Source organism: Zootermopsis nevadensis, unplaced genomic scaffold (genome assembly GCF_977971745.1).
Source record: "Zootermopsis nevadensis isolate Lab colony 2312 unplaced genomic scaffold, Znev_1.0 Znev_ptg000022l, whole genome shotgun sequence".
NCBI classification, from domain to species: domain Eukaryota; kingdom Metazoa; phylum Arthropoda; class Insecta; order Blattodea; family Termopsidae; genus Zootermopsis; species Zootermopsis nevadensis.
In genome coordinates, this window is record NW_028259154.1 from 2,779,376 (window position 1) to 2,795,203 (window position 15,828).

At 45.3% G+C, this 15,828-nt stretch overlaps 1 protein-coding gene across 5 annotated transcripts in view; it reads left to right on the forward strand.

The window, feature by feature from the left end:
- The window catches only part of mtgo (miles to go), an 89,916-nt gene that overhangs the window by 47,416 nt on the left and 26,672 nt on the right, over positions 1–15,828 (forward strand). For 4 of the 5 annotated variants that reach the window (XM_022073058.2, XM_022073062.2, XM_022073063.2 and 1 more), the window contains one exon: positions 10,796–10,965. In XM_022073058.2, the coding sequence (XP_021928750.2) occupies positions 10,796–10,965 (170 nt within the window). Of the gene's footprint in view, positions 1–10,795; positions 10,966–13,812; positions 13,999–15,828 lie in introns of those variants that run through there. The other variant, XM_022073065.2, reaches the window with a different exon arrangement.

The following is a 15,828-nucleotide window of genomic DNA, read 5'->3' on the forward strand; positions in this document are numbered from 1 at the left end:
TAGTGAAAGGGAAAATCAGTCCAGCAGAGTTAAACAAAATTACGTCTGAAACGTGATTCAGACATTAATAAAATTTCCTTCGGCGTACTTAACCCGTTTAAGCAGAATTACAGTCTAGCCCCCAACAAAATATAGTGGCGGGAATTTTATCACGCGCGTCCAACGACGCCACAAGACAAACAGAAGACGACAACATGCCATTCAGAACGCATTCGTTTAGGTTGAAAGGGAAATGAAGGAACCGGAAGCCAGGCGCGTGGTCGGTGTGTCAGGGGCTGGTGCGCGCTACGTCTGTAATCGGGGATTTCGGATTTCTTATCAAAGACGCCGTGTCATGAAAACGGCACATGTTTCGATATATTTTCAGTGAAATTCGAACACGGAATGTTTAAAAAAATGAACTGCGTTGGACAAGGAGTGGGAGGGAACCGCGCCAGTGTGGGTGGACGTCGACGCTGCTGGTAATCAGTTCGTGCCGGAATGGTTTCACGTGTGGATTATTGCGGGGGATGTCGGGTTGACGTGGGGGACCAGGTATAATAAATAGCAAGCAGACGACGGGCTGGCGGTGAGTGGGCGTCGGCGGCGATGTTGTGACGTCCTTTTATCGCGACAGACAAAAGCTGTTTGTGGTTCGCTTCTGGTACGTGATGCTGGTTGCATTACGAAGGGATTTCTGTGACTTGCCGATCGAAAGCCGCTTGGCTGCTGAGTGCGTGTGGACACGTGCGAAAGCCCCACCCCCACAGTTGAAAAAACTTGTTAGCAAGTGTTCGAATATCGCAGCCCGTTTCCAGTTGCTCTTGGTGTTAAAAATGTTAATGAAAAGTAGTTGAATAATGCTCATCTGGTCAGATGGGAAAGAATACGTCACGTGCATTTGAAATTGTATCGGAAGTATCGTGCCCGACTTTCGCATGAACGCTAAATACCCTCCTACGCCAATCGCCTTTCTGAGAGCGAAATCACTCACACATCTCGGAAATGTAATTTCAGAATTGTCTGTCTTAAAAAATCTGCAGTAAGTAATTGTAATTTACGGAAGGTAGAGAAAACCGACATACGGATTAAAATATGAAGGAATTGTGGTTGACTGGAATTATGTCACCAGCTGTACGCACCAACCACTTCCGGGTCCTCGGTTTCGTTCTGCTGGTATCACAACGAATAACAAGAGAGGAAGTTCGGCCGATGTGGAAGTTAAGTTGGTTCTTCATTCCCAGCTCTTATTGGCTCTCCTGACGAAGGTTTTAAGCTAATCTTCCGTAACATTTTGAAGTGAAACTTCAATAAATTCTGTACTGGCTGTTCTCTTTTAAAACTTGTGAGGTTAAATTAACCTTCGTTCTGACTCATGGAGCATAGTCCTCCTGAGGAGGGCAGTAGTCGCTCAGCTCGAAGGTTCATTGCCATGTTCGCAACAGCAACCTACCCTGAGCCAGATCATTCCACTCGCACATAATTTCTATAAATCCGCCAGGCCCCAGTTCTCATTTCACCTACGGTTTCAAGTATCCCACGTGGCCTCTTGCGTGCAGGCTTTGCGGCCAAAATGCAGTTTGCATTCTCACCTCCGACCTGCGTGCTACATTCCCCGTCCATTTCATCCTCCTTTACTTCGTCGCCAGAACATTGTTTTTGACGAGTACAAATTTTTAATCTCCTTATGATGCGATGGTCTCCGTCCTTCTCTTGGATTTATTTCTGTGCAAATTTTCCGAGAATATTTAGGGCGTCCTGAAGATGGACACAACATGTTCCTCAGAAACGCTAGTAACTACGTGCAAGTCCTTACGGCGTCACAACCCATAACTGCAAAGACACCTTCATCTCCTTGAGAAAGTCTTGTCCCTAAAATTTGCCCATACTCGATTTGTATCGATGTGAAGTCCGTGGAGGATTTGGGTGTAAGCGGGAACGTTGCGTGGCGAGGAGCTTCATGATTCAGATCAAGTGGGAAAGGATGAGGATGCCAGTGGTAGGTCCCATAAGAAGGACACTTGCCGTAGATGGCACTAGGGCGAGAGGGTGGCTGTTGCGAACACGACAATGAACTTCACAAAAGGCGGCAAATGTCTTGACTAGATGAGCGAGCATCAGCTTCTACAGATGAGATGGTCTCTGTCTGCTGTGAGAATTGTGTTTGTAGGAAAGTTGCACAAAGGCCCTCATCCGCCATGTCAGGAAGCGAACAATGTTGCCACGATGTTTGCGATAACAGTGCTGGGAGAATATGCGGGCGATTGCGCCTCGGCAAGATTAGTGCGGGCCGCGTCAACTGTGAGGAACAGAATAGAAAGTTTCTATGAAGCGAACGGGCCGGAAAGAAATCATCTCTTCATTTTCGAAAGTTCTTGGTACTATGTTCTCTACATCGTCGTTGCATCGCGCTTATGTGCACTCGTATTTATTTTTTAAATTGAAATAATAATGGAGATTTACTTAAACGGCGATCGACAGAGAATTTTCGATAAGCGGCTTGTGGTGCACCGTTTAATAACTGTAACTGGTGGGCCGGAAGTGGGTCTAATCGCAGTTACAGCGATAAAACATTGCAGGCCGATAATTAACTGGACAAGGAATGCGGTAGGCTGAATACCTGCCCCGCGTATTGACTGAAATTGAGGTGGTGAATTACATTTTATTCTCCGGCTCTTCCCGGAGCACGACAAGAATTTCTGCGAACAACGGAAAGACTGTTTCTCCCAATTCCCCGCAGATTCCGACAAGGTGTCCGAGCGGGTGCGACGTTGAATTTTCAGTGGACATACGAACGTCTTTGCTGCATATTTGTAGTGCCTTTATGAACTTTTATTATTAGTGCTCTGTCTGACGACAGGTCCATATGAACAGGATCCTTCCATCCTTTTCTCGGACTGGGACTGGGACCTGTTCATATACGTTCTTGGCAGATGATCCAGAAGTGGTTTGCCATTGCCTTCTTCTGTGTGTGAATGGAGTAATTGTTGGGATGCCACAGAGGAAAACTCCGTGTTGCCTAGACCACGGCCTTGCCCAACACAAGTTATAAAAATTCGGGCACCGCCGGGAATCGAACCCGAGACCCCAGGATTACAAGGTCAGCGTTCTAACCGATAGACCACCGTGGCGGATTTATGAACTAGAGCAGGGGTTCTCAGCCTTTTTCGCAGGCGTGCCACTTATTCTTATTTAACACATTAAATGTACCACTGACCAAATGCGTTCAGCGAAAATATTAACTTTTGATTTTCTTACTTGATTCGCGTACCATAGGTTGAGAAAGAAAGTGACACGATAAAATCGTGGGAATGCTTTAAATCTGAGAGCAACCAGCTGTTTCTAAAGTAAGGGATATTGGTTTTTGTGCTGTCTGTGACCAAGTGGAATTTCGTGGAAAAGCGCTAACGTGGGAGGAATAAGGACTTGTTTATCGTGATTTATTTTTTATGAACAGCGTTTGCTCTGCTCTGCTCCGCTCCTAGACAAAGAAAGTGTGCTGTTAACATTGTAAATTTAATGTTGGGTATACTAAGCTTCATATCACCAGTGCCTGGTTGGCCGGAAGTTGCCTCTAGCCAGCGCTGGCTGCTCCGTGTGAAGATAATAAGAGCGAGCTGGTCGTAATCAAAATTTTGAGTCGCTGTTGTTACTTGTGCGTAATGTTGGGTATTTGCTTTTTTAAGGGGAAAAGTAATGCGTGGAGTGAAGAAATATTGTGAAACGTCGGAAAGAAAAGACACTCGAAATATGTTTCGTGGTTTTCTTTCGTTGGGGCGACTTTCTTTTATGTTGACGAGGCCTGAAGATTAGACCAAAATTCATGTAGGCTGCTGTAGTGTCGATTATACGGACTGCGATGACGACAGACGAGGCCGCCTGAGTGAGCCCTGAGCACGTGGTCGTATTCTGCGACGAAAGCGACGGGGGAGGGCTGGGAATCGGGAGGTTTGTCGGCGACCTTTTTCTTTCGAGACGCTCAGATTAATAGAAGTCGTCGTGGCCTCAGGTTGTCAGATCGTCTGACTCAGTAGACGTGAAAACATTGTGCGATTTAAGTTCGATGTGAGTAAATCACGGATTTCTAGTTTTTAAAACAGCGGGTAAGGGGGGGGGGGGGAGTTCTGAGCGTGTCAGTGGCATCGTTGCGGGCGGGTCGTTCTACAGGAGTCGTCGATTTTAAGCGTAGCTTTTCATACCTGAGCGCTCTGCACGAATGATTCCGGAATCGATTTGCATTTGCAATCGATGGAGAAAAAGTCGCCTTTCTATAAACTTCCCTGCGGTACAACGCCTCTTCGTTCTTTTTGGGTGTGTATCCGAAAGGAGTATGTGGGACTCTGACAAGAACATTTTGGGACAACTTACCCGTACAATTTTTTGTAACCATAACAGTAATTAAATTCATCTTGAAGTGGCTTAGGGGTCGATCCAACCTTTGATAGGTCGCCCATCCTTCCAGCTGAGTAAGCGATGCAGATTTATTTTTCAAGTACGAAACAGTGCATGGCCCGCGTTTTAACGGTGGTGTCAGTCAATAGATTTGGTGATCGCTGGTGTATTACACCCCCAGTGTGTTTATTGACACCACCTTTTTAAGAGAAAAGTTTACCGAAACTCATGAACACCGTTTGCCCTGCAGGACGATAAGTTGGAAGGTCAAGGTTCAAATGGTCGGAACAAGTTCTGAAGCTGAAGCTAGAACACGTTTGAAGTATTTAATCCAAGTTGGTGTTGACTAATGTTTTCCTGTAATGTTCGATCGCTCCTTCTTGCTTGTATCGTGTAGCGTACCCAATAAAGCTCTCTTAACTGAATTCCTAATCGAAGTAAGGTCTCTCGTGTCACACTTTTCCATTAAAATGTGCTTAACGGAGCGCTTTATATCTTAAGGGAAGTGGCATTCTGATCTGATTCCTGTGTTTGGTCTAAAAATGTTGCTCTGCGTTTGTATTTGTTTGCAAAGTTTGCTAATCGAGAACGCCATTGATAGGCTCTGTGCGTCGTCGTCGAATCGAGGCGGTCCACTTCATCGTGTTGCTTAACCCTTTGAAGCCGAAGATCGTCTGAATATTATTTATGAATTCAGTCCGTACCGCGAAGAAAACACTACACCTCACCATTACGAAAATCAGCTGGTTAACCCTTTGAAGCCGAAGCTCGTCTTCATAATATTTACGAATCCAGACCGTACCTCGAAGAAAACACTTCACTTAACCATTAGAAGTCGAATCAGGCGGTACCACATAAGATTTAACAAAAGAACATCCCGGTCAAAGCCTTAAAGAACGTCTGGTGCATTTTGTGACTTGTAATTCTCTGCCAGCCACGAAGGCAAGCGTGTTTGTTCTTCTTCTTCTTCTTCTTCTCCATCCCATTTCTGCTCTCATGCAGTCACTGGGATCGGCAACTTTTAGTTCCTTGGAAATGTCTCTTCCAGATTTCAGCCTCCTGCTTTTTGCCTTACGCCAGCTCGTCTCTGGTTGGTTATTCGCTCTGACAACACAAAGAAAAGAGACCATCGAAAAGTTTATATTCCGACGCGAGATCTGAGCTTGCAGCCATTGTTTTGAGAAGACAAGTGTAGCGCGCGAAGGTGAAGCTGGCATTGCCGTAGGAGAGGCAGACTCCCCCCCCCCCCCCCGTTTATGGGCTTTCCGTGTTTAGTGTGTCCCTCCCCCATCGTCACTGTGTTGTGAACGGAAGGAAGAATCTCGGTCCCCGGAATGTCGCCTGGCTGCTCTTAACAGAAACGGTTTCCTAATTCTGTCTGCGATTTTACGTGCAGAATTTGTTTGTTCCCCTCTCAGGTGCAAACCTACTGTTGCTAAGTTCGTCGCCCTTCGTAACTGCTGCTTCGTATTTCGTTTAATGTGGACCGTGCGTAGAAGAAGTGTTTCAAATATAAATTGTAGATGTTAATGAGAAATGTATTTTGTTATATGCACACAATGTTTGTACTACGACTTATTATGCAGACGTATTGTAGTTCTGTTTAAAATTCCTTTGAAGTGGATGTTACATCGAATCTGTACGCAGCCGTACCAAATCTCATTCTGCCATAATAGAATTTAGATTTAACCTTATCAGAAAAACGGATACAATTTACATTCCTTGACAATTGGCGCACTAGGTCACTTGCAAACAGGCACAACACATTCCTTTCTCTGCTCTGGCAAAGTCTCCTTGTTCCACAAGATGGAATTTGCTTTCTGTGTCTCGGAACTCCATGTTTTACCCCCTGCTTGGACGATCAGTTCTGCCGGAATTTGCACCAGTTCCTGGCGATTTAGCCCGCATCTGTTGACTCTTCAGTATCAGTCTCGGCCTGAATACACACGCCCTGTTGCCGGCGTTTCGGTAAGTGTAACTCCATGTGCATTGAGCCTACGCAAAATGTTGCGGTAAGCATTGAGAGGGTTATCATTTTCAACTTAATTTTAAGCTACTGGTCCTACCAAATTCGTCCATGCCCCTGTAATTTCCTGCTAACATTTTTATTCTGTTTTTGTTTCAGTTTCACAATTTTCTCTTTCGGATGTGCCACTTGTTGGTCCTGAACGCTTCGTTCATTTGGTTTTGATTCTGGAGCCACTGTTGCCATTCGTCTGATAATTTTATACGTTTATTGTCAAACCGTTCCTGGTTGTTGGTGTTTTAACTCGTACTGACGTAGACTCTCCCTTTCTCGGTTGTCCGCGGTTGCTTAATCAACATATAAGCAAATCTGTAAGGCCCCCCATTTTCGGTTCAAATCCCAGAGAGCCATCCGGCCAATCAAAATCCTTTTCGCAAAGGACAAGTTGTCTGACGGGATAACCTCCCATCAGCAGCAACAGACCCTAATTTATTGAAATAGTCGAGGCTGCCGCCACGACAGAACGCCGTTTCAGTTTTAAGGCGCTAACCAAACACTGAAGATGAGGATGTACAAAACAGTAATTTTTCCTGTTGTCTTGTATGGCTGTGAAACATGGTATCTTACCTTGAAGGAAGAATGTAGATTACAGGTGTGTTTAAAACAGGGTCCTAAGGAGGATATTTGGACCGAGGAGGGATAAAATAAGTGGGGAATTTATAATATTAACGTAACGAGGAAATGCGTGAATTATACGGGTCACCTAGCATTGTGAGGGCAGCGAAATGTAGCACGCATTGGGGGGAACTCCCGGAAAACAACTGGACAGACCAAGATGGATCTTACGGAGGATGGAAATTGAGTTGGCTCAGGATCGTGTCCGGTGGCGGTGTTGGACCTGCGGGCTCTGCTACCAGGGAGTTAGTTTACCATATGCAGCAATGCGTTTCGTACGTAGGAACGGTGTAACCCGCTTGCGAAGGATTCCGCCCTTAGTTAGCATTTTGTACGTCGTCTCCTCCATCCGCGTCTTGGTGACAAAGGACTCTCTTAACATTGCCGAAGTATCAGGCGGCAAATATGAGTGTCCCTTAGAAATAATTCCTTACAGACTTTCGACATTGTCGTAAGTTTTCCTTGCGAATTCTCTGCAACATCCATGAAAGTGAATGATTTTTGGGCGGGGTTTTACTGTGCTCCTTGTCACGTATGTTTTCCGAAATATTAACATGTCACTAAAAAGCTCCCATGTGAGACCGTAACAATGCCATTTCGTCATGTCCGGAATAATTTTAATCAGGACTGCGATGTGCAGTGTCCGGTCACAGGAGAGGAAGCACGAACGAAACAGCTGAGCGATCTTTGCCAACAGCTTTTCTTCTGGTGTACGTACACAAAAGTGCATCGGTCAGCGGTAGTTTCTCTAGGAAGTTGCCGGGATAATCAGCTTTCATCTCTCAGAGACTGACAGTCGCTTAGCTAGTCAAGAAACTCCCCTCATTTTCATGTTCACGATGTGAGGACAGTTTGCACCTTTCGTACGTTCATTCTCATCAGTTTCGTCGTAATAATTCTTCGTTTGTCATGTCGCCGGGAGATTCTTCGTCGTCGAAACCCAGACCGTTCTTCGCGACATCGTCACCGCCGTTGACTCTTCTGGCGCGTGCAGAACGAGACGTTGCAGGTTTCTGCGGAAGAACTAATGAAGCACAGACGACACGGACTGACGTCTCCATGGGTGGGTGACACCGCCGGTTCGCACGCCTCCAGTAACCCATAGACGTCATGGAGGAGGTACAGATCGCGTGGCATTGATGATTTCTGTAGCAAAATAATTGCTTTGGTTGTGATGGCCCTCGTATAAATAAACACGGCTGTCCTGTTGCTCCGACGCAAATCCATCTTGACATCCGACATTTTCTGTTGAGTTTTGCTTTCCAAGATCCTGTAAGTTGTCTTGTGGTGGGACCTCAAAGTGCGACTGGGAAAGTGTCAGAAGAAGTGCCCTAGATGTGAACCAAGTTTTTTTAGAACTTCCGGAACCCGGAACCCGTCAGTCAGTGGCATGGATTTCTTGACAAAGAATACTTTCTTTGCAGCTGTGAAGTTACTACGATTATTGCTTGTATGTAGACTTTTATGACGCACAAAAGCATATTTCCACATTTTTATGTAAATACTTGTTTTGTGGTACATAAATGAAACTGTGTGATACAGATCTTTGGAGAACTGGTTCGGACGCGCCCCTTTCTCCAGCTCTGGTAATTACACGTTGGGTGCCATCGCATGTTACGCAGAGAACTTAGAAATCTTTTGTTCAGCGGTGAATGAACTTGACGTGGACAATGCTTCCCCTGGCACAATATTACGAGACTCGAATGAATCGAAAGTACTAAATACTGGAATCGCCTTCAGTTCTCTGTCGTAGTCCATAATAAAGTTGGAAGACACCTCTGATTTCTTTTCGGAAACGACGAAAGATTAACTGAACGGGGCCGACGACTCGAGAACTGATGCAATAAAACAAACCTTCCACTCATGTTTCGGTAAGAATTATGTCTTTTGAGTCACGTACAAGATTTTATGTGAATCGGAGGGCGAAGACGGCCATGGCCGATTCTGGAGACCACGAACTCTTGATTGTTAGCGACTTCGTGTGCTACGAGTCTGTGACATGGAACGTGCGTTTTCTCGACACAGATTTACGAAGCAGACTGGCAACTTTTGAATGGCACTTTGTATAATAACGACTGCTTGGGAAAATATGCCCAAATTTCTAAATCTGCTGCTTTAAAACAAACACAGATGTTATCTAAATTACTTGTAGCAAAAATCCCGTTCCCGTGCCGAAAATCGTTAGAGGAGGAAAGCGCCTGCTTTTTAGACAACCCACATTGCACGTGTGTTTGAGGCAGGGAGCATGAAAACCGACGTCGAGTGTGACGTAATGTTAAGACGGCGTCTCCATGGTTATGCCTTGTCGATACAAACGCAAACGCCGTTTGAATTAACTGTTCTTCGACAGTGCAGACATTCGCCCCACTCAGTCGCAAGTTTCGAGAATTCTGCTATTGGACGATTTCAGCCTCAGAGTTGAGGCAAGTTTTGTTTCACGTCTTGCGATCCACAGGTTTTCTGTTTCCATCATAATAATATGTTTACCGTTCGTTCTTAAGCCGTTCTTACGCAGCATTTTCCACAAGTGACTCTCCTTTCAGATACCTTTTCATCAGTGCCAACTTCTCGGTTGTCCCGAACACGCCTCCGACTAGCTGCAGTCGATTGCCAAAGTTCCCACTGGTTCCCCGCGTGTCACCCGATGACAGTCATTCGAGGAGATTTTGCTGGCCCTCAGCTCGAAATAAATCACGGATCTTTCTTTGTTCGTTCTGTTAGTGGAGCAGCCATGTTACGTAGTTGCTCTTGTTGAAAGGTTATTTTATCATGCTTTTCAGCGCTGCCAACTTCATTTCTACCGCAACAAGAATTACCTTCACTTTCTCCATCCAGCGGTGTCGCCATTCTCGTCACAGTACGAAGTGAAATTGCTCACAGATGCAGGTTGTTTTCGTGTTACGTGGGGGTGGAGGCCATGTCCTGGTGCGTCGGCGCTGAGGAGTGGAAGAACGAGCTAAGTGCAATAGCCGGCGTTGGTTATTTGGGTGGGGGAAATGCATGTGAAAAATGGAACAGCGAGCAAAACACTTCTACGGGAAATAAACATACCATGTGACACTTTCAACCTTTAAATGTAAAAATTTGCCGCTTCAACACGAGTTGTAGAGTTTGTGTACAGCGAGGAAATGCTCTAAGCTGTTCAAATTGCGTAATCGGATCGGTTAGGATTCGGAGACCGGCTGTAACCGTACTGACTAATGTGTTTATGTGTTTCGTGGTTGTCCTCGGGTGGTTCCTTACCATCCTCACATGAGTTCAGTCCACGTACTGGCACTCCGTTTCCATAATACCAATTTATATGTTAATCTGAAAATTTCGGATGAACTTTTTTTTAAAAAAATTTGCCATCACTCATCCGATTCTACATGCACCGCCCATCCTCTTTGGTTCGATCGTCCTAATAATATGTGATGGAATCGTACAAATAGTATTTTTAGTCTATTTTTTCCAGGTATTATGACTAGCACGCAGTTCTCAAACACTCCATCTGTTTTATTCTCTCTGTGTGTTGGACCAGGTTCAACTCCTCCTTGGAACAGTGTGTACCATTTAAAATGCAAATCGTCAGTCAAGTACTTGATAAGCCCCACGTGTAAGAGACTCTCCCGTGACACTCGAGTCGCGCCTGTTGCTAGGCCGATGCTGTTTGTGGAGCTCTTAGCAGCAGGGGAGTGCCCGGGACACGGCGTGTGCTCGGAGTTGTGTTCCGTTTTCTTAAGTTCAGTGTAAAGGTTTTTGAAACCTTGGGACTGAGATGTAATCGTGTTCTTGTTTTCGCAGGGCCGGTGACTGTGCCGATGGTGTCGACCAATTCGTCTCCTCCCATCGCGATGCCAGTGCAAGTGCCCCCCGGTCACGTGGTCCAGCAGATCGTGGACGAGAGCGGAACGCTCCGCCACGTCATCCTGTCCCCGCAGCCGCCGATCGTCCCGATGCCGCCACCTCACTACGTGAGTAATTCGTCTTCATTTGTCGCAATTGTAGCCTGCGCTGACACGTGGAGGAGTCACCACTTGTTCGGATTGATCTCCTACCTACGCCCATCAGCGTCTTCTGAGAGGACGAAAGTGTCGCGTTTTTCACCGGCTCTGACCCTAGTGAGTAGCCACGGCGATACACGCGTCCTACTTCTTTGGGAAGGCGTCGCTGAGCCTCTCGGGTGCCGGGCGCTCGGCTAATACACGCATGTAATTGCAGGAAAGGTTCTTAAACGCGAATGTAAAAAATTACGGCATGTTCCGGCCTGCATAAAGATTGGAGTAAACGTACGCCGTGTAATACACGCCAGAAAATGTTGTTGTCGTTCTTTGAAGGTTTGTGTCTGACTGATCTGAGATTTGATGTGCGTGATATTTTAGGGGTTAGCATTATGTGATTACTGAATAATAGTTGAAATAGTGCATTGTAAATGATGAGGAAGATTTAAGGCACTGAGAGAACGCGCCGGAAGTCTCTTCATAAAACCAGTACAAACTTGCACACGTTCACACAGAACCCTGAGGGAAAAAAAAAAAAGGCTGTGTTTACATGAAACAGACGCCATTGCAAAGCCAAACTATCAACAGCTTCATATGACATTTGTGCCAACAACTGAATTGTTTCCGGTGCCCAGAAAAGTGTGACGCTTATGAGACGAGCTGACCTCTGACGTGCGATGCCCTCGACACGCGTTTGGAAATTCAGGGAGCGCAGTGACGACGCGTTCTCAAGGCGGCCTTTTTGAATTTCGGATCCCATTTGTCGCAGCCAAGTTTCGCGGTTCAATTCATCGCTTCCATCAAAATCCGCAACCACGCGTTGTTAAATACATCTTTCCACCCCGTTCCACGGTGCTTTAAATACGTCATTAAATAAGCCGAGCTTATAATTCTTTTTTTACGTTTAACTCCACGACATTGCACGTGCTAACTTTGTTTTACGACGCGGTATCAGTAGTGCCGACGAAAGACCTCGTAAATAATCTCATTATTATTTGTCATTACTCATATCTCTCTCTCTCTCTCTCTCTCTCTCTCTCTCTCTCTCTCTCTCTCTCTCTCTCTCTCCCCCCCCCCCCCCCCCCTCCAGAGAAATGCGATTTCAGTTCATGTTCGTATCTTCGGCGCATCTGCGCCGAGGTCGCCTTTCCTCCAGGTGTCACCGTGCGTCCTACGTCTCCCGCTCGTTTTAAGCCTGAAAGTGTTCGGACGGCGGAGGGAGAGGATTTCATAAAACACAGTTCACCGTCAACATTTTGCAGTTCGTGAATGGTCGTGGTTTTACGCGTGCAGTTTTGCTCCATTTTTATTTTGTTTTCAAATGATGTCAGATCGTTAGCAGAAGCTTATAAAACCTGACGTTCGTGTGTGAGTTTTTGTCTTCCGGAAATGCTCGGGTCATGTTTGTAAATGTTTTGGTAGTCAGGATCGCATTCGCTCCCTAGGGCTCCCAGCACTCGCTGATGTCGGGGATAAAACGCTGCCTTTTGCGAAAGAAATGCGGGAATGTTCCTGTTTCGCTCCAGGAACAAACAAATTCACTGCCGAGAGAAAAGTATGAACGTTCGTAATAAATTTGCCTTTGCATCAGCAGAGATCTTGGCATTTCCTGTGCGCGATCGAGACTCTCAGAACAAGAGAGCGGATCAGAGTGTTTCGATTAAAGAGTAGCGGAGGTAATAAGGATCGGAGAAAACTGAGTAATGAATAACATCAATAATTCGTACTTTTTGCCAAAAAAAAAAATATTTAAAACGTAATGGGGAGCTTCAAAATTTGCGCTCTCCGTGATATTGCTCGGGTTATGAACCGAGGAACAGTGGAACGGGCGGCGGGTAAGCATAAGCCAGAAGTTTTCGGGTAATTCTGTCGCCGGCGAAGCGTACGTCGTATCGCGTTCGATAAGTCATCATCGACTGCAATGAATTCACGTCGCCGAGGGACAATAGAGTTCGCGTTGGCCCCTTGCTTCGCCCCTCTCGGGCCGAAATGCATCGATAATAAACTGTAACGTACCTTTCGTTCCCAGGAAGGTTCTGGCTTTAAATCGTTTAGGACGTAACTGTAAGTCAGAAATTATTGCACACGAAGACGACAACGTCTTGGGCGATCAGACGGAGGTGAAATTATGCGTCATGTTCGATGTCTGTTACTCTGTTGACCGATGGTAAATATAAAAAAGGGGCTAGTTGAAACGACTGTACCAGAGTTCTGTGCATTAGCGGCCGAGGAGAGTATTTTCATGCATATATTAGGGACAGTTACAGAGATGCCACCACAGGACATTTGAACTGGCAAGACCTTTTCCAAAGATAGAATTCAGTTTTCATTTCCTAATGTAGAAACAATGTTGCCACAGTTTTTTAGTATTGTGGTTACAAACTCCCCAGGAGGAAGGTTGTTTCGTCGTTCAAGACACAAACGAATTAGCCGCGGTCAACAATGTCGCAAGAAAATCTCTGTATGCAGAGGATTGTGTCCATTGCTTTTCTTTTGAAGGTATCACCAAATGACTCTGCTGTCCAAAAATCACGGTAATAATGTTTTCATATTTCAATTGCTCTGGTTAGGCAAACATGTTATGATGACCATAAATAACTTTTCCCCACATCCGTTTCGTGTTTATTTTTCAAACGTTTGAAAGTAATTTTTTTTTTTAGTTTCGAATTTAGGGGCCTGATAAACTTGTCATAGATTAGGGCCTCGGATGGTCAAACTACGGCCCTGAGTGTAGTGTAAGACATTACAGAACAACATTTTTTGTGGCGTAGATGGAGCGATGATTACAGTGGCGCCGCGGTGGCGGTTTGGAGAAAAACACTTGCCAACGTAGCCAGTGTGCAGCGTTGGACCCGTCCTGGTTGTCGCGTCACACTCGGGCAATGCGAGTTGTAATGTCAGAAGAATTAGTTTGGGCTTGCAGGGAAAATGGCGTATGAAAACGACAACGAAGTGAAGGAAGAGAATCCGCTCGGTGAAGAAATCAATAACGTTACGCGGGTGGTGGTAAGAATACAATGCAGTTTAGTGTGGGGAGGGGGTAATTGTCTCAACCAAACGGAATATTGCCAACTATGCTTAGTAGAATGTGCCTTGTTTGGTGTAGTTTTCGGTTAGTCAGAGTTCCACCCACACCCAAAGTGCCATTAACAAGTGTGCGTTCGCTGTGTTGGCAAGAGCTGCTTTAAATGCTTTCTGGTTCAAAAAGTTGTGTCTTTTAACGAGTGCTGATACGTTTAAGGCGAGATGATACAGCTTTGTAGGGGCGTTTGGATTTTTGTCTTCGACTCCAGTTCCTGCAGATTTTGCTGGTGGGTCTTGGCTTAGCCTGTCTTCTAAGCATCACGCTACGGCAGGTGTGTGGCAGGTTTTCGCTAGACTGGAAAGCTGAACTGTACGCAGCCCGTGGTAACGATCAAATAAGTGCCCCGTTGGGTTTTGCAAACCGACAAGTATATTTTTTTTTCAGTTTCCGCTCTGATAAAGAAATCTGTCTTCGTGTACTTGGTTTATCATGTGCAGGAAAGAAGTCACAACGAAAATTCAAGCAGTCGCGATAACAGCAAATTGATAAGAAACACTGCCTGTATCTAGACGTGACATTCTAGTGGTGGAGTTTTCAATTGCTGGACAGTCTCACGAACACGACGGAGAAAATATCACGTCTTTATACCTTATGCCTCTGTCGATCCACAGATAAACATTTATCCATTAGATAAGGACTATCCCAGTCTGCAGTGTGTTCGGTTGAATCTTGTTTATTTCTGCCCATCGCATTCACGCAGTGTTCACTGTCGGCTCTCGTGAACTGACAGTGAATCGGTCCATTGTTGTCTCATTTCGTCCGGTGCTCGAGGATGTCGCAAATGATACAGTCACGTGTTTAAACTTTTTTGTTTAAAAGTTGAAGGAAACTGTCTTCATAAAGTAACGATTTCGTTGCTTGAATTATGAGGAAATAAACTCTGGAAATGATTGTTATTTGGTTCGAAAGTGTTATCGTGTCTTCAATCCAAAATACTAAAATTCAAGAAATGTTCTTTTGTGAGTGTAGAAGTGGAAATGAAGTTTGGTAGCGTACGTTTTATTATTAGTGGATTCAGCACCTTTCCACCTCTAATTGATACCTCAAGGCTTACATGAACCAGGGCAGGGACTTATTTCCTGCTTCTGAGTCCCTCTGCATTGTATGAAAGATCTTCGGATTGTATTTTTGTCAGGTTTGCACCTCCGCAGTGGAACCTCGTGGTGATGACGCATCACGCCCGCACGCCATGCAATGTTTTTCCTTGCCCCTCAGCTGTGACACTGGCTTCGCTGATGCTTTGCAGCTCCTGCAACCAAATCCAGCATTTGCTGTTTGCTCCGATCCTTCCGCGCCGAATTCAGACCTTGACTAGATGAACCAGGGTTTCTGCCCCTCCATTTTTTACCTGAAGACAGAAGCTCCAGTTTCCAGAAAACAATTTTTGCAGATTATCATGCACCATTGTTAGAATCCTTCCGACTTCGTGTTGTAACTTGTTTAAGTGAATAACTTTTACGTTGGTACTTCATGTATGCACTGAAGATTTGTAAGTGCTGTGAAATGTTAATAGTAGAGATAGTAACATTGATTACGATTTAATTGTTTGTTGTGTGACCTGCCCTCCTTAAGTCTGTTTGTTTGGGCTTATCATTGGAGCACGTAATTTCACGAGACCTCAGTACACGATTGCCGTGTGGTTGTTGCATTTGTTAATCAGAGTTGGTGAATAACCTGTACACAAAACACATTATCCAGGAACGAACGAAAGTAGGTCAATAGTAAATTGGTTTTCAGGAACTCGTGGCACG